The following is a 27,260-nucleotide window of genomic DNA, read 5'->3' as shown; positions in this document are numbered from 1 at the left end:
CAACGGCGACTACAATGACAAAGGTGAGTATCTCTTTCTCTCATTCTCTTACGGCACGGCCGGCAAGTGCCGTGCTAACCGATGGTCAGTACAATCCGTGCATATGACACGGCCATCGTTGATTAGGACATCTTAAACATCAGAAGAAGTTAGTAAAATATATATATATATAATAATGCTAAACAAATTTAACTCTCAAAAAATAAAAAGATACGGGTAAATTAGTGCTTGATCATGCCAAGCTCTATTTAATTTTAGCTTGAAATTAACTTTGAGTTGACCTTGCATAAGAATTCTTTTGCACCATTGCTATCTATTATAATTAGCTTAGCTCCTTACATATAATCCACTTATCATCTCTACTTAGTATCACTTCCTGTGCAGCTACTCATATAACTGAGGCCATGACCACTGCTTCCTATTGGTCTTCATAGCAACGATCCAATGGATCATATGCTAGCATTCTCTGATATTACAACTAGTGACAGAAATTTTGACTGTGATACACATATTGACAGTCCAAATAATGGAGAGATACAAAGCTTTCATAGTACAACAGAGCTTGAAGAGCAAGATAAGGGCAGCATTTGATGCGAAAATTTCAGATAGGCCCGGCGCAGTGGCGTTTATATTACATTACATCCTCGATCAATTACAGTAGTGTATGAGATCAGTATTACTTTCCCTTGGCACTCCACAAACTGCAAAAGCTGGAGTCACAGAATTGGAGTCTCTAAAACCAATCACATGGTAATGAAGATGCAGAAAGGTTGCAGAAAATAAATCAGTCTACAGCCATGGCTTCTGAACCACCACCGCTGCCTTCTTCGATGCTAATTTTCTGCTCCTCCATGGTAGCTCTCATCTCTTCTGCGGAGCTCTTCTGCTCGTCCTCAATAGTGTTTTGCAACTCTTCAACCTGTACAAATCAAAATTGGAAAATAAGTCCCTAATTTTTCTTTTCTTTTTTTGTATTAGTCACGACAAAAAAATCTCGTCTGAGTTGGACAAGTCACATAACAAGAAAGATCAACACAAGTGAGAGTTATTACATGATGACTTTTTCAACTATCAGAGCCAGAGAAGAGAAGCATTTGAAATTAATAACAGTAACATCGACTCACCACATGCAGAAGAAGAGAAAACTGTTTTTTCCTGAGATCTAAGGTCCTCACACATGCAGCATGCTCAGCCTCCAAGGAGGCAATTTCCTTCTCAAGATCTGAAATAAGTTTCTGAGTTGCTGACCGTGGGGGCTGCAAAGCAATCAATTTCCTGATTGCCTCACACTCCTCCTTGTGCTGCCTGTCAATCTTGCTCTCCTCAAGTTGCTTTTTCAGGCCCTCAATATCAACCTGAGCTTGCAAGATTTGACGTTGGATTTCTTCTTGCAGCTCATTGAAACTTTCCTTCTCTCTAAGGTTTGCATCAACAACCGCTTTGCTTTTAAGAAGAGGAAGCTCAAAAGTGGTTATCTCTTGTAGAAAGGACTTGTAGAATCTCTCACAATCACTGACATTATCTGCATCCTTTTCAATCTCAAGTGAGAATGCCATAAACTTCTTGTGAAGCTTCTTTAATGGTGGTTCACCTCTAGTGGTGGTAGTTCGAGTCAGAAGTCTGTGCTTAATTATTGCATCATCTTCAAGAGGACTAAAAGCATAATGTGCTGCCATTTCTTGACCGCCCCCAGCAATTTTTCTTCCTTTAGTTGACATCTGATTGCTCAAAAATTTTGATTAGTGACCATACACTTGAAACTGATGGCTAGAAAAGAGAAAAATATAAAGCTGTCAGGAGAACTTATGATACTTAAAAAATTTTAAATAAAAATCTTCTCCAAAAACATGATCAAATGCCAATCAGTGCTGAATATTATGAAACGGCGAGGTAGTGCCAGTGGTGGCATGGCACTTGGCATGGGTGTGTGCCGATGTGGAGCCATTTTTTTCCTATTTTCATCAATCATTATCAAATCAACTTTCGTCATTTTCTTAACAAATATGATATAATATGTAGAGCCCATTTTTTTTAACTTTTTCTTAATTCTATTAATCATCATCAATCAACTTTAATATTATACGTTAAATGTTATTATATGTTCAATTGTATTATAAAGTATTCAATTATATTATGTTGTGTTCAATCATTAATATTAATTTTAATGAATATATTCAATCATATTATGTGTTGAATAATATATGTATTTGACTATAAAATAGATCATTTTTTAAAATAATCTAAAGATAAAACACTATGATATAGATTTTAACATACATATTTAAACTAAAAGCCAAAGATTTGCATGCCAAAGATCTAAAAATATCTCTAAATATCCTAAATTTTTAATTAAAATTATGTTAAATGCGTGCCACTGGCATGCAAGGGCATGCCGTGCAGATGATGGCACGACCATCATTGCTCCAAAATAAATTTACTCCTCCAAAAGAATATTGAAACTGCAAATCCGTGGAAGTCAGAAAAATGTTTAAGAACAAGAAGAAAAAAAAAGGAAGGAATTTGTCACCAATTGAATCTAATGAGTTGGAGTTCAAGATCTCAATATTAAAAGAGTGATTCAATTTCTAGGATGGATAATGGATATCCAAAACTATTATGTAGAGTTCCCATGGGTCTACATGCTTTCTTCATAACAAAATAAGTAATATTCTTGGCTAAAAATGATATTTCTCTAAAGCATGGACACAAATATGGGTCACATATAATATGGACTAGGCGACACTGCAAATCTTGAAAAAGAAAATGACACAGACACGTTTATGATACGAAACTAAATAATTTAATAAACAAGTACCCTTAAAAATCCCTTATTTGTTTGTATGCCCCTCTAAAAATTGATATTTGCATGTCTACTCTTCAAAATATATGTTGTTTGCATAGATACACTTTACTTTTCAAATTAAGTCTAAACAATTTTAATGAAAAAAACCTTTAACTAAGAGAAATATGTGAATACTAGAATAAAGATATTTTTATCTTTTTATATTTAAATTGTTCAAATTTTAACTGTTAGATAAGTTGAAGAGGTATTGATACAAAAAACAAGGTTTTAAAGGGTATACATGCAAAATTCGTGTTTAGAGGCATATGCACGGACATACTAACTTTAGATGGGCATACAAGCAAATAAGATTAAATTATTGTCATCCTTATCAATCGGGTTATGGATAAGCTCAAGACTTGTCCAGCAATGGATAAGTCCAAATCTTACCTAATTACCGTAATGTCACTCGTACCCAACTTTATTATTCAACTGCTTAGGCCCTTGAACTGCCATGGCACTTCATTTCAACCAAAATTTTGATGGGGCGTCATAAGATGCTATAGTAGTTTTCTTTTTTTTTTTATGTCTCCTCTCTCTCTCTGTCTCTCTCTCTCCCACTAGCTAACTCCCTCTTAGTCTCTCTACAACAGTGACAATGGGTATTTTGTTGTTCTTCAGTTTTTCTCTAAATTTTCTCTCTTTTCTCTCACTCTCTAGCTACATCATCTTTCTCAGCAGCTGCTACGATAGTTTTTTCTCTCTTGCTCCCGCTCTCTAACTCCCTCTTGGTCTCTCTATAGCAGCTGGCTTTTTTCATTTTTTTTCTCTCTCTCTCCCACTCTCTAACTACCCCTCTCCTTCTCTACAGTGATGAAGAGAGGAAGAGAGAGAGTAGAGAGAGAGAGCACTCTCTCTTCGTCTCAGTTCTACAGCATTAAAATAGAGAGTAGAGAAATAAATATAGAATTAGAGAGTGATTAGAGGAGAGATTAGAAATTTAGAATTATATTTTGTTACAAACATATTCTAATTCTCCGTTCTAACTTCACGAACTTTAATTGACTTCAACATACAATTACTTCATTCACAATAACTTCAAGAAAATTAAATTAACACAAATTCAAACACAAAGTCTACAAAAAAAAAAAGTTCACATTACCTTCAACAAAATTAATTAACACAAGTTCAAATACAAAGTCTAGGCACAAGTTCGCATGAACTTCAACAAATTAAATTAACACAAGTTCAAAAAGATATCATCATCCCAAAGTTAGAAAGGAACAAAAACATCCAACTGTCCAAACAGTCATCTTCGTTCAAGTACATTGTAGTAAACTAGTCATAAAAAGAAGAGATGAGAAATGGAACAACATTAGTACCAACATTATTGAAGTAGCACTAGAAAAGCAAAAAAGACTAGCACAGGATAAACTAGGTAAAGCGAACTTATGGACATCAGAAATGAGCAGTAACAGGTAGCAATAATATAACTAACCAACTTCCATCAGTTTAGGCATCAATTTTCACTTCAGAATGGTGCAGAACGAATGCATATTAAGCAATATCTATAATCTCGGAAAGAGGATTGTTCCTTAAAACATAGACAAGGCAGCCATGCCCTAAAATTAGCATCTGAATCTTTAGACAAACTGAACAATCTTAAAAAGCAAGGTAGAAATTAAAGAGTTCTCTGATCACCGACAAGAAGAACCTTAACTGATTTGTCATATATCACATATTAACTATAGACAAACTGAACAATTAATTTTATATCTTGATAGAAAGATCTACTTACAAGGTTGGTGAATGCGATGGCTGCGAAGCTTGGCGGCAGCGGCGAAGCTCGACGAGGGAGGAATCGGAGCTTGCTGACACGGCGGAGCTTGCTGACACGGCGGAGCTTGCTGACGGCGGAGAGGAGATGACGGCGGAGGAGTTGGAGACGGTAAAGGTAGGGCGGTGATCTTGGGATTTAACTGGTTTCGACGATGACTCGAGATAGGGTAGCTGGGTAGTGGATTGGGTTTAGTTAATAACGGGTCGGATTTAGGCTTTTAACGGATAGGATATGTAATATAAGTATATTATTTGAAAAATTATATAGTTAAATGGATATTCAACATTTGTACCCGTACCCGTATCCATAACCGTACTCGTATTCATATCATTATCCGGAAATTTATACTCAACCCATATCCATATCCAGATTGTTTAAAAGAAACCTAACGTATCGAAATCAGTATCCTATGTTTTTTTTTAAAAAAATTTTAATTGAATTCAAATCTATATTCAAGTCGAATAGGAGTTTTTAATTCGAATCCGCTCCGAATCAGATCGAATAGCAGGTCGGGTTATCATTACGATACAAATAGCAAATATAATTAATCATCTAGATCTAAAAATCATTTAGAAGGAATAGAAAGGAATTGTATTCTCAATTGTTCAACAAATTAAAGGAATAGTAGTTTCCTATTGTAGGGTGAATAAAATCTTACCCACAAATATTTTGCAAACCGTGCATATGTGGAATATTTATGTATATTGATAAACTATCGAGAGTCGATTAGTTGCCACGTTGTTTTATTTGTAGAATATTTCTAAATGCCTTGTTTAAGATTATTCTTAGAATAAGTATTCATCTTTATTATTTTCAAAATGAGGTCTTTATTTTAAAAATAGTTATTCTATGTTCACTTGTATTCTGAAATAAGAATTTAATTATCTTTGACGTGATGTAAAAAGAAGGAAAAAAATAGAAAATTTGTGTTTTGACTTTTATAGAATTATCATAAATACTTTTTGATTTAATATAAAGTAGGTTGATATGATAGATATTAAGGATAAACTAGTGATTAGGTTAGCGCATAGTATAAGATGTAATTTTGACGAATAATGTTTGTATTCTATAATAGAGTTATTATGATGTTTAATTGTTATTCTAGAATAAGAGATTGTATTCCAAAATAAGAAATAAGTTATTCTTAAATTCGAGTTTGTTTGGTTTAAGACTAAGCCCCGAACTTAATTAGTTGTCTCATTTCTTAGTCTTTATTTTTTTACGAGTGAACTTGGTTAGGTATAAAAAAGATAAAAATATATTTAGTTACTGAACCAGGTTAAGGGTCCCTAAACTAGTTCAAAGACCTTCCCTAAACTCAGATTAAATGGGCCCGAAGTGAACGAGAGCATAGTGTTTATAAGCATAGACATTGGAGAATAAGGTGATATCCTAACTTGCTTAATGATCGGCAAATTTAGCAATAGTGATCGTGCTTGATATCAGATACAAAGGGCTCACGAGACTGAAGTAAATATGATCATGGCTATATGATTAACACTATTGATGCACTAGCGCATATTTAACGGTGTGCCCAAATCAATTCGAAATAGGACTCAACCCCCTACCGAGAGCGCAAGACTCTAAGTGCATCATGAGTTTAGTATCACCTCTACTTTTTTAGAACACTTGCTATTCATACAATTACATGAAATAGTGAAGCTAGACCTGGGAATGAATGAGAACAAAGAAGCATGAGAACCTAACCCTAAAGTGGTTATTATTCTCTTCCACCAACTGCAACACCAAAATAAAGGGTCCTCATGAAAAGGGTGAACATAATATCTCTTGATCTCCCACTACTTAGCTTTGCCTCCCTTTGAGAGTTTCCTTTTCCAGATATGAAGAATATCAATCAGATATAGCTGATCATGTCTCCCAAGAGGAGCATATAATTAAAGGATAATTAAAGGAGATCCAAATCACCTCAAATATCTCTCAAACTTTTCTTAGCTGACTAATTTAACCAGTCTAGTCTCCATGCATCTAACTCCTCCTTTGATCCATTGGTGAAATGATAGGATGGTCAAAATTTTCCAGTTTCTATCTTTTACTTTGACAAGAACCCTATTCTTGCTGGATTTGATGTGGGCATTTTCAGTTCATGCCCAAGAATCTAATGATGAGACTGAAATTTGGGAAGATACATTTAGATTTTGTTTGCAAAGTATAATTAAAATCTTGGGATGTTCATTGTTTCCCTTTGCTTTGGCATTTATTTGGCAATTCTCATATGTTATTTATTTTCATTTTCTTATTTAATTTGGTGGTACTTATCATAGTATGAGGTAAATTATGTTATGCTCTTTCACTCACCAATTTAATGGTTAATGGCATCCAATTTGAGCCAAGTAGAAAAGAATCCATCAATCAATAACACACAAATACTTCTTCTTTTTTTAAAATAAAACAAGGGTTGATGTTATTTTTTAGACTCTAAATTAAAAGCTTAGTAGTAATTCAACACATGAAAAGGCACAAATACCTTTACTTAAAAAGAAGGAAAATTTGTGTATAATATCCTGTCTTTTAATGAAATTATGGTTTATACCCTATATTTTTACTATTTATAAATCGAGCTCTATTATTTAGCGAATATATGCAAAAAATGCTCTACCGGTAGATTAGTTAGTTAAATTTAACAAAATCTCTAAGTTAAGTTAACTAAACTAAAGAATTTATGAAAATACTCTCAACCAAGTCATACTAAGGGTATTTTAGTTATTTTAAATATAAGGGCATTTTAATTATTTTAAGAATAAAATATATCTACTTAATAGAATATTCTGACGGTGTCAATTCAAATCTAATCCAGAATGTTTTCTGCATATATTCGTAAGATCAAATGACTCGATTTGCAAATAGTGAAAATATATGGTGTAAACCATAATTACGTTATAAAGCAGGGTGTTTGTTATATACAATTTTATTAAAAAAGAATGTATGAATAAACATATTTTTATTTTTATTTTATAGTCAACTTAATGATGTATTATTGTTAATCACATTTGAGGAGTATTTATGTAAAAAAAAGAAAAAAAAATTTATATATATATATATGCAAAAACCAAATGATTTGAGGGATATACATGTAATTACTAATTTTTGGAGGGGCATATGTGTAAATAAAAGATTTTAGATTAGATCAAGATTAATTTTGATGACCGTTGGCTCAATTGATATTGATTTCGATAGTAGGTCCAACGACAAACCTCTCTTCATTAATATCATGCCTATCTCTCTTCATTAATATCAGGCCTATCTCTACCTCTTCTCCTCAAGAGACGGACAGAAACCCTAGCTCTTAAAAAAAAAGAGAATCTCTTCTCAGTGGTCTCTCATCAGTATAGGAAAGTCATCCTCGAAAGTGACTCCAGTGAAGTTATAGTCGCAATCAGTAGTGCAAGCAATTCCCCAACCCCTTTGGGGCACTCATAACATCTTTAATCTATGAATGTTATATTCAGAAATCATCTTTTGTTTTCTCGTCGGTGCACATATATTTATAGAGAATATAATAGGACAGCTGATTAGTTAGCCTTTTTAATACGGGGGCTCACACTTGCTATAAGTATGATTAATAATTAGCGGTATCTCATTTATTGTTCTTATCCCACCTCATAACTATTTTACAAATATTATGGTTTTCTCCAACCCATTTATCCATAAAATATAATTTTCAAGTTTGAATTCAAATTTGGTTCTATAATATTCCTAGACGAGCCCAAGTAGAGATCCAATTTGTCCAAAAGTACAAAGCAACGAGACATGACCCAAAAACCCCCCAACCCCAACCCCAAGTTGAAATGACCAAATTGCCCTTGTGGAGAGTGGTCCCACCCTTTTTTAGGATTCTTTGGAATAAAGTACAGGAACCAAGCCATGAAACGTATGATCAGATCTGCACGAATATCGGCGCAACTACTCATGACTCGTTAGCATCATGGGACTGTACATCCATTTGCCAAGGGGGTGCACCACTTCTCTCCATTAGTCCCTTTTTTTTTTCTTCTCTTAAGTGGGCCCCCTAATTTTGGTTTTCCAAAAATGTCTAATTCTATGTCCCGGAGAGATTATGTGTGCTTAGAGACCGCTGACTCGGTCGACGACCACCGGAGCATTCCTCGAAGAAGGTGATAATCCCTAACAAAACACGATTAATCTAAAACATTCAGATTCAATTTGAATTACATCTTAAATGGATCGGTCAATCCAACCTGATCATTGAACGGGTTTTGTGTTTCTATTTTAAATCTTAACCCATTAATCTGTGTAACACATGTAACCCTAATTAATTGAACTCCCTTAAGTAATTAGTTATTACAGATTTACTAAATGGGTTACTTGTGTTATTTATGTAAACCGTTTAATAAACTAGTGTTCCTTGTTAGGGTGAAATTCTCTTTGTACTACTATTACATCTACTTAATGACGATTGTATTTTTTTGAGAAATTTGAGATTATTCGTGTTATATATAATATGGGAATTCAAGTAATCCAAGGCTTTTATTGACATAATTTAAGTGTTAACTATATATCCATCAGAGCTATGATGGACATTCACTCTTGATCCAAACCTATATCTAGTTTGATCCTAAACTACTTATATCGAGTACGACTCATTTATTATATATATTAGAAAATTAAGATCCATATATCCGCTAGTCAGATTCTAAGCCAATTTAATATTGAATAATTTGGATCCAATTACACCCTTAGAGACTAGCCCTCTGCGAATCTCTTGTTTGTTAAACTCCTTAAGAATGCTTTATTGATATTCTCACATTTTCGATGAATGGTTTTATATTATCTAATCTATCCCTTGTTAGAGTTGCTACAAATCTATGTTTTGGACTTTTAATATTTATTGTCAAATTATAGTTTACTCTATGTAGTTAGACCATATTTATTGTTGTATTTTGTTTGTGCATTTGGGTTTGGTATTCAAGTTGTGTTATCTTACTATTATATCCGAGTGCGAGGTTTGTGTTAAAAAATCATCATCATATTTATCCTTTCAATTTATATATCATATCATTTTTAATGAACAAAACAAATGAATAAAATCAATGCCTATAGACTTTTCCACCAAAACAATATATATATATATATATATATATATCCAGCTGCACTTTAAACTTAAGCAATTCATTCACTCAGTCTATCTTACTTCCCTTGAGAAAGAATCTCATAGAGCCATCTTTTCTTCCATTGTTACCATCTCAAATCAAACAATATTTCTCTGTGAATAATTAAAGACTTTCTAAGCTTTTACATCTCTGTTAATAGCTAATTAATGATTGCAATCTAGATTGGACCACACCACAAGAGTAAGTTAAAATCATAGGAAACCTAAATATAAAAAAATAAAAAAAAATCTTCTTGAGTTAATCTTAGGGTGTTTTCTAAGAACAAAGTCCCAAACATGAAGCTCCAAAATGTAAAAATTGAAGAAAGTCCAGGTATGAATCTTCTTTTAATAAAAATATAGTTGTTGTACATGAGACAAAACACTACCTGTTGGCATACTGTTGTTGTACATGAGACATCACTATTTAAATAATTTAAGGGATAATGACACTTAGCCTGACTATTATAATTTTTCATATACTTCTTTTAAATTTTTTGTATTTCTTGTTAACTAAGAAGAATATTCACATAAATCCCACAAATAATAATATCAATAATAATAACATTATAATTATAATTTGATGTAGTAGTAGTAGTAGTTTTGTGATGCCCCTAGGGATCTGTGTTAAATGTTAGAAAGAGAAGACTTCCAAATAGAAGACCTAAGAATAGGGGAGAGGTGTAGAAATGGCAGATCATTTACTTGGTTTCTTTACACACATACCCCTCAATAATTCCATGTTTATATACACTTTAAAAGATATGTGGTTTTTGTATAGAAATCCTTTATTAGGTTACCTTTTTTTATGAGCATAAGTCTAATTATGAAGTTTTTAATGTTACTTTTGTCTAGTTTTATCTGTTTTGCCCGTATATATTTTGATTTAGAATAAGTTATAGTTTATCTTTCTCTTTCTGTATTTTAAACTTAAGCACTTAATTTCTCTGTATCTTTTGCTTTATTCGATACCGGATAAGTAAATATTTTTTAGCTATTGAGGTTAACTCATGACCTCATCACATAAGGCCCATGAGGATTAAATATATGATTTAGAAGGACATTAGTTTCAATGATCAATCCAACAACTTGTATGGCATTAAAAGCTATAGGCTTTTCTTTCTATAGGCAAAATGCTTTTCTCATGGCATTAAAAGCTATATGTTTATGATATTTTATATAGAGAGAGTTGGACTACAAATTTTATATTAACTTTTTTTGACTTACTGAATATGTTCTATGGTTGAAAAACTCTTAACCCAAAAAGTAGAGTACTCAATGAGAGCATAATTCAGTAGAGGTATCAGGGATGCCATGCTATTGACCTATTGTAAGACTTTAATAGGCTATCAAGACATATTAAGTGAGTAGGCTTCGCAAAATTAAAGCTCCACTAATTCGACGGTGATCATTATGCTCTTGATTGCCCTCTTCGGCTCGTCTCCTTTACCTTTTGAACCTTTGGAATGTCTTTCCTTGCGCTTTGCATTTTGAGAGAACTACCGGATTAATCTCACAAACTGAAAGTTAGTTTTTCTACTCATGAAAAGAAAGTATATATGTTTTTACTACATTCAATAATAAAAGTTATAGATGTCATTATTTCTTGATCCTCGATATGAACTCTAATATTAGCCTATGACAAGAATATTTGAATGATAGAACTTACACTGTATAATTAAATACCCCCTCTTAAGACTAATCCAAACTATTACTTATGACATTGTTAACAAAACCTAGCTAATTATCCTTCCCTCTTGTTATAAAGATCCGATATACTTAGGATGAAAGATTCTTTTTCCTTCTATCAAAAGGAGAAATCACCATTAATACTGCCCTCATCTTTTCTTCAACCCTTAGTCAAGCTTCTTCTCTTCTTTTTTTCATTCAATTCTAATTTTAGAGGGAGGTTGACAAAGTTATCAACAAGTCTTATTTCAGAAGGAAGAAAGACTTTTTATTTTCCTCTCCAATTGACAATAAGGAGTATTTTGATACATAGCATACTTACAAAGGAGTCACAAGCACCTCATATGATTATTTCTCATCAAAAAGATAAGAACTACAAACTAAAAGGTATTTGATACTGCAGCATAGTTTAGGAGGTGTTTTCCTAATGACTCAAACAAGTTGTGTGAAGAGTTCTCCTTGTACTTTTGGATTAAATTATTGGATTCTGAATCTTTGATACAGTTACTTTTAAATACCTAATGTTGTTTTATTGTAGTGTAATCATTTAATGCAAGTTGTCCATATATTAAAAGGAATTCTTCTTATGATAGCAATGCTGGATTACAGTCCTCAACATGAATTTGCTGTACATTTTACTCATGAATATGAGCAGAACTTTAGCTTGAAAAAGTCATTTTTTATCCAATCTAATAATGAATCCAAACACTTTAAACAGATTTAAATTTAATATAATTATTAAACAAATCGTGTTCATATTTATTTTACTAAACTCATTTAACTTGTTTAAGTTTAACCCATTTATAACTAGGCAATCTGTTTATGACTTAATTATCATTCAAATAATCCATTATAAAATTATAGAAAAAGTGAAAAAGGATTCAAGTGAGGGATATTTGGAGGGTGTACATGCAAAAGACTCATTTTATTCCAAAGGCATGATTCTAGTGAGAGATGTACAATAATTAAAGGTGTTCTTCACACATGTTTCTGCCCACCCTAGAAGGCAATATCTCATGAAGTAACTGAAAAAGAGAAAAAGATATATATATATATATATATATATATATAGAGAGAGAGAGAGAGAGAGAGAGAGAGAGAGAGAGTCATTTTTTACCATCAAACAAACATAAGTATGACATTCATGGACTAGAAATCACATGGAAAATGAGATGTATATATATATTAGAGAATGAGGCTCTCTAACTTTCTATGCCACCCAACTCCTGAATTTAAGATCATACTTTGAATTAGTCAATATATATATATATATATATAGGGTAATTATTCATATACCATCTTATCACTCTTTTTCGTATATATTCTCTCAATTTTTTTTTTAATCATAGACCTCATGAACTAGTAAAAATATATTAAATATTATTTCTATTATTTTTTTTTGTTATCTATAAATTGTTATATACAAGTCATATAAGTCATATGAGAAGGCAATATAATATATTTAACTTTATGTTTTAGAGAGAAGATGAAAGAGAAAAAAAATTCAATTTATTTTAAAATACTCTAAGTTTCTTATGAGGGTATTTTGGTCTTTTTAGCTTTTGTCTATAATATCAGGAGGTATATATTTTCAATAGTTCAAAAATCTAGTTATAATTATCTTATACATACATACATACATACATATATATATATATATATATATATATATAAGATAGTGTTGCATAAAAACTTAGCATTAATATTCTTTCTCCATTATGAAGACCATATAAAAGAAGTAAAAAGGAATCTAAGTCTGAAATACATTTATATTCCCTCTCTCTCTCTCTCTCTTCTCTCTCTCTCTCATGGAGACAAACATCAAAGTGTCATTTTCTTACACATAGTACCCATAAGCAACCAAAGGAGCCACCTTTTTCACTCCACATCATAGTTGTTTACCACCACCCCCAAACTCTTTTGCCCTCCATGTTAGTTCTAAATACAAACTAACCCTCCACCCCCATTATTCCACACAACTCCTGTACCTCTTACCCACCCCCACCCTCCCCTCTAGATAACCCCCCCTCACTCCACAAACACCTTCAATCCTCTCTCTCTCTCCCTCTCCCTCTCCCTCTCTCTCTTGCATAGGAGAAAAGCTAACCAAGACGATCTAGAAGATATCTAATTCTAAGTTGTGTTGTTTTTGAAGAAGAAGAAGAATGGAACTTTTTCCAGCTCAACCAGACTTATCACTGCAGATTAGTCCTCCAACCACCACACCCACATCTAGTTGGAAGAAGCAAGACGAGGAGATGGAAATGGGATTTTGGAGGAGAGCCGTAGATAACTCCTCTTCCACATCCACCAAATCAAGCACCCCTTCTACGGCGGCGGCGGCGGAGGCGGCGGCGAATGCCGACGACGCCTCCTTTGATCTCTCCTTGGCAAACCCAAGCAGCAATCTCCTCCTACTCCGCCGCCACCGGAATCACCACCACCACCACCACCACCACCTCCACTTCCATCACCACCACCAAGAGCTTGGCTTGTTAAGACCCTTAAGAGGGATCCCTCTCTACCAGCACTCACCTTCTTTGCCTAATTTACTCCCAGCTCACCAACCGCAGCTCCTGTGCGACTCCTCCTCCGCTACCAATTTCACTCCTTTCGCGACGAGGACGCCGCAAGGCGCGTCGAGGTCTCGATGCTTGTCGAGTTTCCCCGCGAAGCGGAGCGTTAGGGCGCCAAGGATGCGGTGGACTTCGACGCTCCACGCCCGCTTCGTTCATGCCGTGGAGCTCTTAGGAGGCCATGAAAGTATGATGATGAGATTAATTATAAGTTTATCTCAATCTCAATTAATTTTATGTGATCTTCTTCTTCTTCTTCTTCTTCTTTTCTAAATGTAATCCATGCCTTGTGTTATTGCTGATGTTTAGGGGCCACACCCAAGTCAGTTCTTGAGCTCATGGATGTAAAAGATCTCACCTTGGCTCATGTGAAATCTCACTTGCAGGTGAGATAAATCCTTTTAACAAATTTGAAAGAAACTTTCTCTTCTTTTTACTTCTTTCTTTTTTCTTGTTTCTTTTTTCTGCCATTTTCTCTTTCCTTTTTCTTCTGTTCACCTTTGCTTGATATGCTTATGTTGGCTTCCTCTCAACTGCACTACCCAACTTGGGTGTTTTGGAATCTCACCTCAAGTCACTGGAAACTATTGCTCAGCAGTGATCTATAAAAGTGTTTGGTGTTGCATTTAGATGGAGAACTCTTTCTTTCTTTTATACCTTTCTCCTCATCAGTGTTCTTGTAACTTTCTCAGCCTGAACAAGTAAAAGAGGCAAAAATTATAGTGTCCTTGTGATCCCTTGCCTGCACTATTTCAGTTACAGTCCCTCTCTCTCTCTCTCTCTCTCTCTCAATGTTGTGTAAGTACTGTAGCAGCTTTAACAAATGAAGCAGAACCCATGCTAGTGAAAGAAGAAAAAAAAAAAAGAGTAAAGATGACCACTATTGTGAGTGACAGTAGAGGAGATAAATGAATGACTTCCAACCAAATTTTTCAGGAAAGCAAAAGTTTGTAAGTACAATGTGTGATTATTGCAGATTCTTTTCCTGTTGGAACTTTTTCTGGAGTCGAATATTTTCTTTTTCCTCATTCAAGAAGAAAGGATATTAATTGTGCAATAACTCTTGTGATATGCATATAATGATATGTCTCACTATATACTTATTGGCCTTCTTAATCATGCAGTCTCTAGTTCAAGAAATATTTCTCATCACTTGAAATTCTTGTTCGCATTATGCTATGTATTGATCTTTTTTAGTATCATTGCAGATGTATCGAACTGTGAAGAATACTGATGGCCGACCCATAGTTTCTTCAGGTGTCGTCTCTAAATCTTTTAATGTAATTATATATATATATAGTTCTGCAGTGGTTTTCCTTATTTTTCTGATAAAATCTACTGCTGTATTTCCAGGCCAATCTGATGGATTTGAGAATGGCTCATCAGGAGAAATTTCGGATGACAATTTGATCGATTGTCATGATATTAGCAGATCACTAAGTACTCATCAAGGCAACAATTCCAATAGCTTATGGAGCAACTCTTCAAGGTGGTATATAATAGTTCATTTTCTTTGCTCTATGAACTATATGATGATTTGTTCATCTATTACATGGAGCAAATAGTAAGTTCATTATTCTAATGTTGACTTAGACATATAATTAATTTTAACCAAAGCAAAAGGATAGTTAGAGCAATCTTTTTTTTTTTTCTGAAGGCTAATTCGTTTCTACTTTTCTTTTCATATTGATATAAGCAAAAAGAAGAAGAAGAAGAAAAGTTCTAAAGTGGAGCTTGATAAAATTAAGATCAATCAATGACTTAAATTGATTGTTTTAAGAAACTTATTCTTCATAGGAGTCATAGATGTAGATTATAAAATTAAAGCTCCAAAGGTGCATACACCTGCCACAGATGAGCACTTTTAGGATTAGAAAAATCTCTTTACCACTCCCTTCCTCCTCCCACTAGCCATCAATCGCCATGCAGGTGCTCACAAAAAGCATCAAGAGATCATAGCTTTGTTCCATTTGTCCAGTATCATGTGAACATTTGTGCATTTTATCTTGGTGTGTTTCTCCTTTTTCAGTAGCTTAAAGCCACATTAAAGTCTCTCTTAAGACAAAGGTCCATCTGCCAAAAGGGACAACCCTACTCTACATTCCGTACTTCTTTTTGGTTATAAAGTCTATGAGTAGTATTCACATACTTCATCCATAATTTTCCTCTGATGGATTAATCTCTGTGATGGTATTGCAGCAGAGGAGGTTGGTCTAATGGCTTGTTACCAAGTGATTCTACCACTGGAAGCATGCAATCTTTAAAGGTACCAACCTGGTTTTTGTCCAAGAATTGTCATCAAGAATTGTCTAGTTAGTAGTCCATGAATGCCAAATGCATCTTGTTTTTGCTATAATCTGAGAATTGAAGTACTTGAATTGTAGAAAAAAAAAAAAGAGAGAGAGTTTAGAATACTAGTCCATGTATTATATTAAAAAGCAGATAAAGCTAACCACCTTGTGCTCTTTATGCAGGAAATGCAGTCAAAAAGCTTAGAAATATTATCAGATATGAACTCATCATGCCTCTCAGAGACATCGAGCCCGAGCAAGCCTAATCTTGAGTTCACTTTGGGAAGGCAACATTGATCAATCGCCCAAGTGAATTTATTCAACTTTAAGTCAATTTTCAGGAGGGAACATAAAGGAACTCAAGAAAAAGAGACAAGAATCAAAGGCAAGAAAAAAAGAGAAGAGAAAGAGAGGAAGTCTAGATGCTTGCTTCAGAGAGCATATCTTCCATAGCTGAGACACTCTAAGCTTATGTTCTCCATAAAGGCGAAATCTATTATATTGATTCACATATCCAAGAAATGGAAGAAGATCACAAGGATGGCTCTTAACTTTTCTAGTAGTGCAGCACAAGAAATGATTGTTGATTCTTTCTATATGTGCATGTTACTATGCTTTGTAAATTTCCAACAAAGAGAAGAGGGCAATTTCTGAGGCTAGATATGTTGTCTATCAATTACCCAAGGAGTAAATTATCTAGTGACATAAAATATAACATCAGTCGATATCATAATCAATGGAATGATACTTCAGTTGTAAATATATAGTTGTGAAATGAGGGCTCTATATCTTTAAAATGCTTGTGATTAAAGAACCTATCTCCTCTTGTCAAAATATATTTATCAGCTTAATTCTTTTTTCTTAAAAACTACTACTAAGGATATCTTAAAAGGAGTATACTGAAGTATATTACTAATGAAACAAACAAAAGGTAACTAGTTTCTCACAAATTTTTGCAATACAACTAAAGAAGAAAGGGATAAAAGAAAAAAAAAAAGATGGGGGATTAAAGCTCCCATCTTTTTTTTTCTCTCTCTCTCTTCTTTTAAGGCAGAAGACTGATCAAAGATCTCTTTTCAGAGGTTGTATTCATATGGTACAAGCCCAACTGCTGTAGCTTTTTAAAAGAGTAAAGCAGCAAACACATACACATAGCATACAAACCTCTCTTTTGATTTACCCTTTACTTATATATATATATATATAATACTCTTTCTTCTACCTCTGAGCCCTTTCCTGACACTGACACCCAAAGAGGGGGGTTAAGCCTTTTCTTATCACTATCTTCCAAGGCTCCAAATTATAAAAGAATGATTACCATATGATGATGCATGTAGTCATGTGAGCCTCCAAAATCTTCTTTGTTCTCTTCTCTCTCTCTCTCTCTCAGCTCTCTCTCCCCCCTCTTTTTAGCTGGCAAACAAAGGCAGGGAGGGGATGAGAGAGAGAGAGAGAGAGAGAGAGAGAGAGAGAGAGGAGAAGGTGGGTCTTGGTGCAAGGGAGAGTCAGACTCTCTGCCCTGCATGGGCCTGTCATGGACCCAATGTGAGGTGACACCTCTTTGACTCCCCTTGTTTTCACCTCTTGCATCTTCCCCATGACTTCCCTTGAGACCTGTGCTCATTTATTGTGTTGCTTTTTAGGTTTTTTTTCTTCTTTCATTTCACATCCTTACATGGGTTTTTGACTATTTTAAGGCTGCTCCTATTTTTTTTAAACAAGTCTAATTCATATAATATGAAATGAAAAAAAAAAAATTCCTAGTTTTAACACATTTTATCCCTCTCCCACTCTCACCCAATTGTGGGGCCTAGGTCTTCTGTGGTCAATGGTGGCTCTCCATGGGGTGGCCCCAGATCAACCTCTGAGTCATGGTCAACACCCAAGAAGCAAACAAGGGTATTGGTCTATGGAGAGTCTTTGTCAACTCAGTTAACAGTCAAAAGCCTCATTTCACCTCTGATTGATTTCTTTGGAATGATGGAGCCTCAAAAAAGGAGTAATGAAATAGACAACACATTGAGTTCAATAAACTTGTACATGGTATAGCTTATTTATTTATATTTAGGAATAACATTTGCTTAGATCTTAGTGGTAGGATTTAGATCCAATCTAGAGCTAAATTTCAAAGGTCAGATAGGATTGCAAGTGATAAGAGTACTTCTAGCATCTCCTTCCTGAGATGAGTTTAGGTTTATTTTCAAACCAGTTTAATGAGCACTAAACTGATTTAGTATCCAAATAATAGTTTATATTAAAACTAGATTAGAACCAAGCCACCAACAACAAAATCAAATTACTAGTTTGCTCTTGATAAGATATCACCAAATAAGTTGAACATGAGCTAGCTCAAATTACTTTTGAGACAAATACAAGCTAAGATTTCAGCTCATTTTTTCAGTTTGGCTTGAGATCGAGTTTAATAAATTATTTTCTAAATTTAATTCTGAGCCGAGCATGAGCAAGACCGAACTAACTTATGTTCGGTTCATTGACACCCCTAGATATACATTGTTAGTCTACTACCTAATAACTGTTAATATTTTGAGATTGAACATGTAATGTAAAATTAGAGCTAAATTTTTTAGAGATTCAATCTCATAAACTTTACTGTCATCTTTTCCATGTACATTGAGTAGGGTCCTTGCATGGCCCAATATAGCATCAGATGACATGAGATATCTGGGGAAATCACAAGGATCACTTGCATCATGCTATGAGGAAATGAGCTATCTTTCAAGGGTGTTGAGAAGCTAACATTATCTGGCCTTTCCACAAGTCCATTCTACATAGTATACTTTACACCCATCTGAACTATGTTTTGATGTACAGCTAGATATTCAGAGATCCTGAGTTTCTGATCTTCACAAATTTCTACGGCATGAGTAGCAGTGTCTCAGCAATCAATCCTCATGATCTTACTTTTGCTGCAGCTTCCTTGATTTGTTCAATGGTGAAAACGCCAAAGAAGTCGTCGTCGCCAACTGCATTGATCGCAGCATAGGCAACATCATCCACACTGACAGGAGGTGCTAACAGGAGATCGGAAGCAGGAAGTGAGCTCAACGGCTTGGTAAAATTTTCAATGGCAAGAAGTAGCCGCTCCAATGGTTCACCGACTAGGTCGAGCGGTATCTCAAAACCGTCTACCTTCCGTTTACCATAGATGAAACCGGGTCTTAACACGACACCTAATGAAGCACATTATGATCAAGAGAAATGTAGACAGCATAAGAAAAAGAAGAGATGCATGAAGAGGTGAAAAATTTTGCTAACCTGAACTTGGATACTTGGAGAGGACCTCAGATTCAGCTTTTCTCTTCCCGGTGAAGTAACCCGAGGAAAGAAGGAATGATGGAAGGTTGTAATCATGAACAGATATCAAAATGAACTTTGGAACACCTACAGATGGCAATAATAACTTGATAAAACAGACTGACTAGCATAAACATGCTCTGAACAGTTTCTAAATTTTTACTGTAAATTTAAATAGAAGCAAGATTCAGTTCCCAAAACTGGAAACTTAAAACGAATTCATCCTTCTAAATGAAGGGGTCAAAATTTTGTATGTCATATTAGGCATTTAGCTAGTTTCATATATTGACTATGGTATAGAGATAGTAAGCATAACTTTACTCTTAATCTCAGCCTCAATTCTTTTTTCATGTAGTTATATGGCCAACTGATGGAAGGGAAGAGATATAAGGAAGAAAGCAAGGGCATTCTCATAATGAATCAGGATTTCAACCATACTGATACTGAAGCGATTAAAGAGATAAACTCAGAATTTTCCTTTTACCAACAGCTAGCTAACTTCAAGGATAAAGACAGCAAAATGAGAGTTAAAAGTAAATATGCAAATGTTAATAATTAAGTAATACATATCCATGGAGTGAATACCACCAACAAATAATGGGTGACCAAGTATGGGATCTTGGGAGGGTAGATGTATGCAGTCTAACCCGTGATTTAAACCCATGATTTCATGATGCAAAACCAAGCAAAAATACCAGAAAAATATGCACATTAAAAAAAATAATAATAAAAAAAAAAACAGAGGTGGAAACAGATCAAATGGACATCCATATCTCTGTTCGCTCTTATCCATATACTTATTCACTAATAAGAATTCCAAATACATATATTAGACAAGCACTTGACTTTTAATATTTACTGGATATAATTAATTGAGGATCATATATGTTTATACTTATTTGATACATAAAATATATACCCAATATTGCACAACATGTCATACTGAGGAAACATAAAAAATAAGAGAAAAACTTGGAGGATGCAACTATTAAAATCTATTATTTTGCTATTATCAATATCTCTAATTGAATGTACAACAAGTTCCCGATACTGAAAATACCCGATGTCATATCCGTATCTGAATACAATTAGGATATTGATCCAAGCAGGGTAAACAATTTGATCTATATGCACAGATACGGAGTTGCATTCACAATATGATATCCGACCTGTTTTAACCCTATTCCCTCTTCCTTTTAGTTAACTCAGCATGGTAAGTGGATGCCCAGTTGCAAGCATTATTGCATCAGCACAAAGGGCCACCTAGCTCCCCTGCTAGCTTTATATATTGCTCTCCACTATGTGGTCAATTTCCACATTTTCCTCCAATTTCTCCTCCTTTTTTCAGTAACTACATATATCTGTTACCAGGTTGGTTGTGAGAATTGCAAGATAATTACTGAAAGCTAGAATGGACCCAAAACTACACATATTCCATATTACTTGTAAAGGACTATCAACCTTGATAACCATGAAAGTCATTTGAATAGATAGTTTTCCTATTCCATAATTGCTCTGATCAACAAGTCCGCTTCTGTGAAAAGACAAGTCTCACAACCATAAAAATAAAAACAATAAAAGAAGATCTTATTTCAACTTCAAGACATACTATTTCTATATGTGGTAAATTTATTAATGGAAGTCCTATCTGCCAAAAGGACCTTACATAACAGCAACCAGTCAACTACCTTATACTGTGAAGTTCTGAACAAAATAGCTAAGTTGTTAGAGCAGACGATATACAAAAGAGCTAAACAGTCGTCTTCAGCATTTTGTCTTTCATGTCAATTGTCATATAGTAGCCCAAAAACTCATGGGTTCATTGAAACAACCTCCTCAGAAATAAGGCTAACGCTGCATATATTTCATCTCTCTAGATGCCACATTGAAGAGATCGTCCTTTAGAATGGCATCCTCTTTCGTGGTAGCCGAAGAATCAAAGAACTAGATAAATTTTGAAATATAACAAGTTTAAGATTAATCACCCTTCGTAATAGCTAGAATAAAAAGATTACTTGCTCCAGATAGCTAGTAATCAACAATTTTTGTAGGACAAAATAACAGATAAGAGCCGAGCCACACCGTACACATGGCATATGTTGAATATATATCTGTCAGATTTTAGAGCTAGCTCTACTTACTGATACGGTCATATGGAGTATGTCTCATGGCATTACACTACTATTATGCTTTACAATTCATCCTTATATTGCCTAGCTAACTTGAAGTATTACCTATTAGAGCCAAAAAGGAATTAGGATTATAATTAATGAAAGGAACATTTCAGAGGTTTTCCACAGTTAAGAGAGTCTAGATGCAATTATCCCTTATGTTACAAATAAACTCTAGTTTTAAGACAACATTAAATATAGGCTTCACTACACTTTGTTCCCTGTACTTTGATTCAGTATCATTTCACTCCCTTCAAGAATAAACACGTATAAAACACCCCATAAACTTTTGAAAACCAATAGCCTTCATATGTCATTAACATATACTGTAAAATTACCTCTATGTCCCTCTATAGTTAGAGGAAAACATTAGATTTTTAGGTTGAATAGTTGAGAAATTAAAGTTACCTACCCATGCACAATATTGATTGGAATGATGAGAGTAAAGAGGTAATTATAACCTTCTTCCTCTCCACTTCCTTACTTCTCCATCATTAAGACTGAGATTGTCTTGTCATCTTTATCCTTGGAGGTAAGGAGATTTTTCCTACTTGAAATCTTTGACTTTTGGGATTGAGATACCAAGGAAGATGAGGGAGAAGAAAGTGAGAGGCCAATGCGAAAGAAGAGGAGCAAGCGGAGAAGGAAGAAGAGAGGGCTAGTGTATTATGGGATGGCGAATCGAGGGCTTAGGAAAGATGAGATCAAGCCCTTTTTCTAAGCCATCTAAAAAAAGAGATGAGGGCAAAATTGGCCAAAAACTTTTCCCACTTCATGAGAGTAATTTAGCCTATATAAAAATAACTTACGATTCATGTGGTCAGCATGTGCCATTTTTTGTCAAGTTAGCTCACAGTAAGCTAACATGTGAGTTTAGTTGTGCGTTTTGAGGTGATTTGTACACTTTTATTCTTGAGTGGCAAAGTGATCTCGAGTCCAAATACATAAAAGCAAAGTGTAATTAAGCCTCAAAAGTAAGGGTTTTCTTTTTACATAATTATCATTGAAAACTTTTTAAATATCATACTGGCCACTAAAATCTTTTAACTTTTTTAGGATGGTCATTGCATATTGCAATTACTTTTTGACAAAATATTCATAGAATTCCAAATAGATGGTTGTTAAAGTTAATAAATGCTTGCAAAAGACTAAAATCCCATTCTTTCTTGAATTTTAGAGCATAAAAATAAGATTTTTTTTCTTCTCATACTATAATATCAAGTAACATTAAATAGAAACCATCATTTTATAAACGATTTATACAAGGGCATAATGACCCTACATTAATCTAAGTTCAGGTTTAATAGTGATTAGTTAGATTTAACTGATGGAATGACATTTTTAAAATAGTTCAATAATTTTGGTGGTAATTATGATATTTTGAAGAATGAAATGGCTAGTATGATATTTTATAAGTTTTCAATGGCAGTTGTGTAAAGAAAAAAAGCAGCATGGTCCATATAGATTAGACAGATCATGCAGAGAATACAGTACATACCAAAACTTTTTGCAGCATCTACTGCTAAGATATTAGCCTCGCCGTTTATCCTTTTCATCTGTTCCTCACTCCCAAATCCTCCAAGAGTTGATACAACTGCAGTTGCCCCAACCAATATTTCTTCCCACCTTGCATAAAAAACATCTCCTGCATAAATTTAGGTTCTAATTATTTCAAAGAGCATTGTAGAAACATATCAAAGGTCCTAATTTTGGGAAGCCCTGTCATTAATAGAAATAAACAAAATACATTATTTCTAGGATTATTAAAGAGAAAAGGTTACATAATTGAAAACTTAAACATGGTTTTTATATGATAAGTAAAGATTAGGGTTAACCATAGCTTAGAGATCCTACAATTATTATTGAGCCTTCCATCCCTCCCTCTCTCCCTCTTACTTCAGTGGTTTTATGCTCTGCTTCTCTCTCCTTTCTCTCTTTTTGAATACCAATGGTTTCTCTTCTATCCCTCCTTTGTTTGATTGATAAGGTGGCACCTATTCCTCTTATCCTCTCTTTCCCAATATAACCTTCATCACTCTTTCTTCTTCTAAACCTAGCACCATGCCAAACCTTGCCATCATGTCATTTGCACATTATTGCATGTTGTGGATGGTGCCAGTCATGCAACTAGCATGGCAACCTTTGATTTTCATTTTTCACCATATAAGAGCAAAATTCATCTTTCAATCTTGTGTGCCCAGATAATAGATATTAGATTTGCATACCTGCCATCCAAGTGACTTGATCAACCCAGGAATCTGAGTAAGAAGGTTTTCCTGATCTGTTATCAACATATGTGAGATTAGTATGAAAAGGATACCGGAAATTGATTTGAATTTGTCAGATGAGATTACTTAATGGATTTCAGAAATAAGACATTTGTCTCAATGGAAGTCTCAAGAAACCAAAAGATGAACATTATTTTGATGATACCAATGAGTGATAAAGTTCACCTGCTTAGGCTGACTACCTCAATGCCTTTGGAGACTGCAGCTTTGCAAATAGCAGAACCAACAAACCCGCTACCCCCCAAGATTACTATCTATAGGAAAAAAAGTGTCATTGTTTAGTGTTAATGTTACATGTATATCTTGAGAGGATATAAAAAAAATGCACTTATAAAAATGTTGGCAGCTTATGTATATACCTTTTCACTTTTCACGTCAGCTACAATGTCTATTGGAACAGAAGAAGAATCTACCATGATATTGGATGCAGCATTAAGGAATTTAATACGTAGCCTACAGAAGGAGCAGTAAGAAGACATGTCAGAGACATAAAAGTTAAAACAGCAAGTACTCTCCTTATTTAAGTTCCAAAAAACTGACTAAATTTAGATAAAAAATCTGCAGAACTACTTAGATAGATAGAAATTGAGTTTAATTTGGATAATTCATTAATTTGAGGAAGTAGTTAGAGAAAGATTGGAACAAGGGATATCCACATGGAAGACATCCTGCACTATGTGGGAGCATCCAAAACTGCACACTCTAGAAGCACTTTTTAAATCATTTCATAGCCAAGAGTTAAATCATCGACTTCAGTAGAAGGATAAAATTTCGCATTTACGAAGTTGGGCATATTATCGTATTGTGCTAGTTAGGCTACATTCACAGAATGTGCAAAAGAAAACCAGAACAGCCGAAAATGTCCCAACTACTATTTCACAATATGAACAACCATTTCTGTAAAATGAGCAGTACAGATAATAACTAAATGGTGTTATTGAGGGAAAAAAAGGTAGTGAATGCGCAAATTTACTCACAACCAAGATGCATCTACAACTGTAAATCTTCATCACAATCTTTGCATTAGTAGCATAAGAGAAGGAACATTAAATAAATTCTTAGCTAGCCAGATGGTAACCACAGGATAGACTATCTCAACATGATCCCTGTTGTCTAGATATAAGTTCGTACAAGTCTTGGCCATGCACTTTAGAAGTTAGTTGGGTGATACGTCATAGAGGCTTGATGCATGCTAAAGTATTGAAGTATTGAACAACTACATGGTTTCTTTATTAGCATCATGTGCAGGTAATTGATTTTGTAACATAAAGCGTAGTCCTTTCAGATTGTAGACAACCTGTCTAGCAGATAAAGATGGATAACCAGCATTCTAATAAAACTATATGCTACTTTATCTCACATCAGTTTCAACCCTCCAGACTCTTAATTCAATAAATTCCCATAGGCAGATCCCTTGACTTGGTTCAATCACGCATTGAAGCATACTTAGTAGGAGAACAAGACAAGCAAGTGAACAGCGAGTACTCAGAAATCAGATAAGTTGGTCCTCTAATTCTCTTAATACTTTGTTCAGGGTAAAAGTTACTGTTAAGAAAACAATTTCCTCCTTTAGTGATCAATACGATTGCTCAAACCAATAATCACAGAATAATTCTTAATCACAGACAGACTGCAGGAAGGAGAACTCCAATAGCAAATTAAAATAGTACGCCAACTTCAATCAGTCGATTAAACAGATAAATTCTTGCCCAAGACTCACTCTGAAGAGTCATAGTAAGTCAAAAGAGATACCCTAAAGGAAAAACATCAAAACAACCAGAAAGGGGATGGGAAGGACTTGATGTGACGATGCCAAAGCTCATGCTGACTATGAAACCCCCACCCCCCCTGCGTCTCAAAATCCAAAATATGGTAAGAGAAAGTGAACCGAGGCCGGACTGCCACCAAAAGTCAAGGCTCTCTTTCTCCTCTCCCCTCATATCTCTCATTTCATACACCCTTTCCCCTTTATTTCTCCCTTTTCTTTCTTTGTCATGCCAATAAAAGGATAGCACTTAAAGAGCTTGTATAATCCATCTCATTGTCCTTTATTCTTCTACTCCAAATAGAATAACCATGACATGGTTGTACTGAGTGGAATCTTTGTAATTGTATCCTCATGTTAGGTCAACATTCGCAACAAACTTCTTTTCTAACTCATGGAAATCTAGAAGGTCACATTTATCCAATGAACTCTTAGCAAACCAATGCAACACTCACTTAGCACCTACTCGTAGCAAAATGCACCTTTCATCATCAGTCATGCCTTATATATCGCACAGCATGTCTTTCTCATGTCAACCAACCAAAGAGCCTCCTCCTTTGCTACCCTCACATCTAACATATTATCTAGAAGTATTAGTTATACATAATGGCTAACCCCACATATTTTGATTCATAATAATCATTCTTATACACCAAAAACAATTTGGCTTATAAGATACAAATAAATCTCTTATCACTGATAAGAAGGTAAGAGACTGGCGTTAACAAGCATGAAAAGTTAATCAGCTCTCACAACCTTCTCAAGATTCCAGTAGAGAAACTCAAATTACTAACAACAGCATGTGCTCACAAACCAATAAAAGAAAGGAACCAATTTGGACGCACCCCACAAAATCTAACACACGAAACTGCAATTCAATCAGGAAAAAGATGAAACTTCTGGGTTTTCCAAACTACAGCAACTTGTGCAAGTGAAAAAAAAAAAACTTTGGACCAAAACAATCCAACCAAAGAACAAAGGAAGGAGAGTATTTGAGTGTTTTATGTAAAGAATTGAGCGATGAGAAGAAGTACCGACCTCGAGGACGAAGGAAACGGAGGGCGAGAGAGCGAGCGCGAGAGTGGGCTGGGCCGGTGCGAGAGTGCAGTCTTCTTGAGGAATATGGGAGAAGTCTGCGCCGATGAGAAGGAGCAGAGCAGCGACGACGACGACATTCTCGTGGAAGGGAGAGCTCTCTCTACCTCCTCTCCTCGCTGATATTTCCCCCCCCTCTCTCTCTCTCTCTCTCTCTCCACCCAATCACTAATAAAAAGGAGTTTATGACCAAACTACCCCTCCGAAACTACTCCTGACGGCGATTTCTAAATATGCTTAGCGGTAAATTTGGCTACCCTTCATTCCTTTCTTGCATAAAATATATATTAATAGGAAATGGATCAAAAATATCCTCCTTA

At 34.6% G+C, this 27,260-nt stretch overlaps 3 protein-coding genes across 5 annotated transcripts; 1 reads left to right on the top strand and 2 right to left on the bottom strand.

Moving 5' to 3' along the window:
• Positions 1-397: 397 nt before the first annotated feature.
• On the bottom strand, positions 398-4,782 carry LOC140776744 (THO complex subunit 7A-like). Of its 2 annotated transcripts, none has more exons than XM_073120584.1 (3): positions 4,581-4,782; positions 1,125-1,767; positions 398-919 (listed from the first exon to the last, which is right to left on the bottom strand). In XM_073120584.1, exons 2-3 carry the CDS (start codon positions 1,716-1,718, stop codon positions 785-787), a joined length of 729 nt encoding a protein of 242 aa, XP_072976685.1. In that variant the 5' UTR covers positions 1,719-1,767; positions 4,581-4,782; the 3' UTR covers positions 398-784. The 2 variants fall into 2 exon arrangements, with proteins under 2 accessions (XP_072976685.1, XP_072976675.1); XM_073120574.1 differs by having other exon boundaries at positions 1,125-1,718.
• An 8,675-nt stretch (positions 4,783-13,457) lies between these two features.
• Positions 13,458-17,072, top strand: LOC140772615 (probable transcription factor KAN2). Of its 2 annotated transcripts, none has more exons than XM_073114779.1 (6): positions 13,458-14,202; positions 14,325-14,401; positions 15,224-15,272; positions 15,369-15,504; positions 16,218-16,281; positions 16,490-17,072. In XM_073114779.1, exons 1-6 carry the CDS (start codon positions 13,605-13,607, stop codon positions 16,601-16,603), a joined length of 1,038 nt encoding a protein of 345 aa, XP_072970880.1. In that variant the 5' UTR covers positions 13,458-13,604; the 3' UTR covers positions 16,604-17,072. The 2 variants fall into 2 exon arrangements, with proteins under 2 accessions (XP_072970880.1, XP_072970871.1); XM_073114770.1 differs by having other exon boundaries at positions 16,215-16,281.
• Positions 17,073-18,875: 1,803 nt separating this feature from the next.
• On the bottom strand, positions 18,876-27,088 carry LOC140775582 (uncharacterized protein At1g32220, chloroplastic). The gene is made up of 7 exons (XM_073118964.1): positions 26,884-27,088; positions 24,440-24,533; positions 24,246-24,334; positions 24,018-24,073; positions 23,291-23,437; positions 19,583-19,708; positions 18,876-19,497 (listed from the first exon to the last, which is right to left on the bottom strand). The coding sequence occupies exons 1-7, from the start codon at positions 27,018-27,020 to the stop codon at positions 19,217-19,219; spliced, it is 930 nt and encodes a 309-aa protein (XP_072975065.1). The 5' UTR covers positions 27,021-27,088; the 3' UTR covers positions 18,876-19,216.
• Between the last annotated feature and the right edge of the window lie 172 nt (positions 27,089-27,260).

The sequence above is a fragment of the Typha angustifolia genome, chromosome 2, assembly GCF_048772165.1.
Source record: "Typha angustifolia cultivar Huaian chromosome 2, ASM4877216v1, whole genome shotgun sequence".
Lineage (NCBI taxonomy): Eukaryota > Viridiplantae > Streptophyta > Magnoliopsida > Poales > Typhaceae > Typha > Typha angustifolia.
The sequence above is the reverse complement of the archived record's forward strand: the minus strand, read 5'-3'. Positions and strand labels throughout refer to the sequence as shown.

Excerpts from the sequence above, each read along its gene's own strand:
- LOC140776744 (XM_073120584.1), bottom strand. The coding sequence starts at position 1,718 with ATGTCAACTAAAGGAAGAAAAATTGCTGGGGGCGGTCAAGAAATGGCA. Across the intron at positions 920-1,124 it reads TTTCTCTTCTTCTGCATGTG|GTTGAAGAGTTGCAAAACAC; the intron begins GTGAGTCGATGT and ends TGATTTGTACAG.
- LOC140772615 (XM_073114770.1), top strand. The coding sequence starts at position 13,605 with ATGGAACTTTTTCCAGCTCAACCAGACTTATCACTGCAGATTAGTCCT. Across the intron at positions 14,402-15,223 it reads ATGTGAAATCTCACTTGCAG|ATGTATCGAACTGTGAAGAA; the intron begins GTGAGATAAATC and ends GTATCATTGCAG. Across the intron at positions 15,273-15,368 it reads CCGACCCATAGTTTCTTCAG|GCCAATCTGATGGATTTGAG; the intron begins GTGTCGTCTCTA and ends CTGTATTTCCAG.
- LOC140775582 (XM_073118964.1), bottom strand. The coding sequence starts at position 27,020 with ATGTCGTCGTCGTCGCTGCTCTGCTCCTTCTCATCGGCGCAGACTTCT. Across the intron at positions 24,335-24,439 it reads CTGACGTGAAAAGTGAAAAG|ATAGTAATCTTGGGGGGTAG; the intron begins GTATATACATAA and ends TTTTTCCTATAG. Across the intron at positions 19,709-23,290 it reads AGATGCTGCAAAAAGTTTTG|GTGTTCCAAAGTTCATTTTG; the intron begins GTATGTACTGTA and ends TGCCATCTGTAG.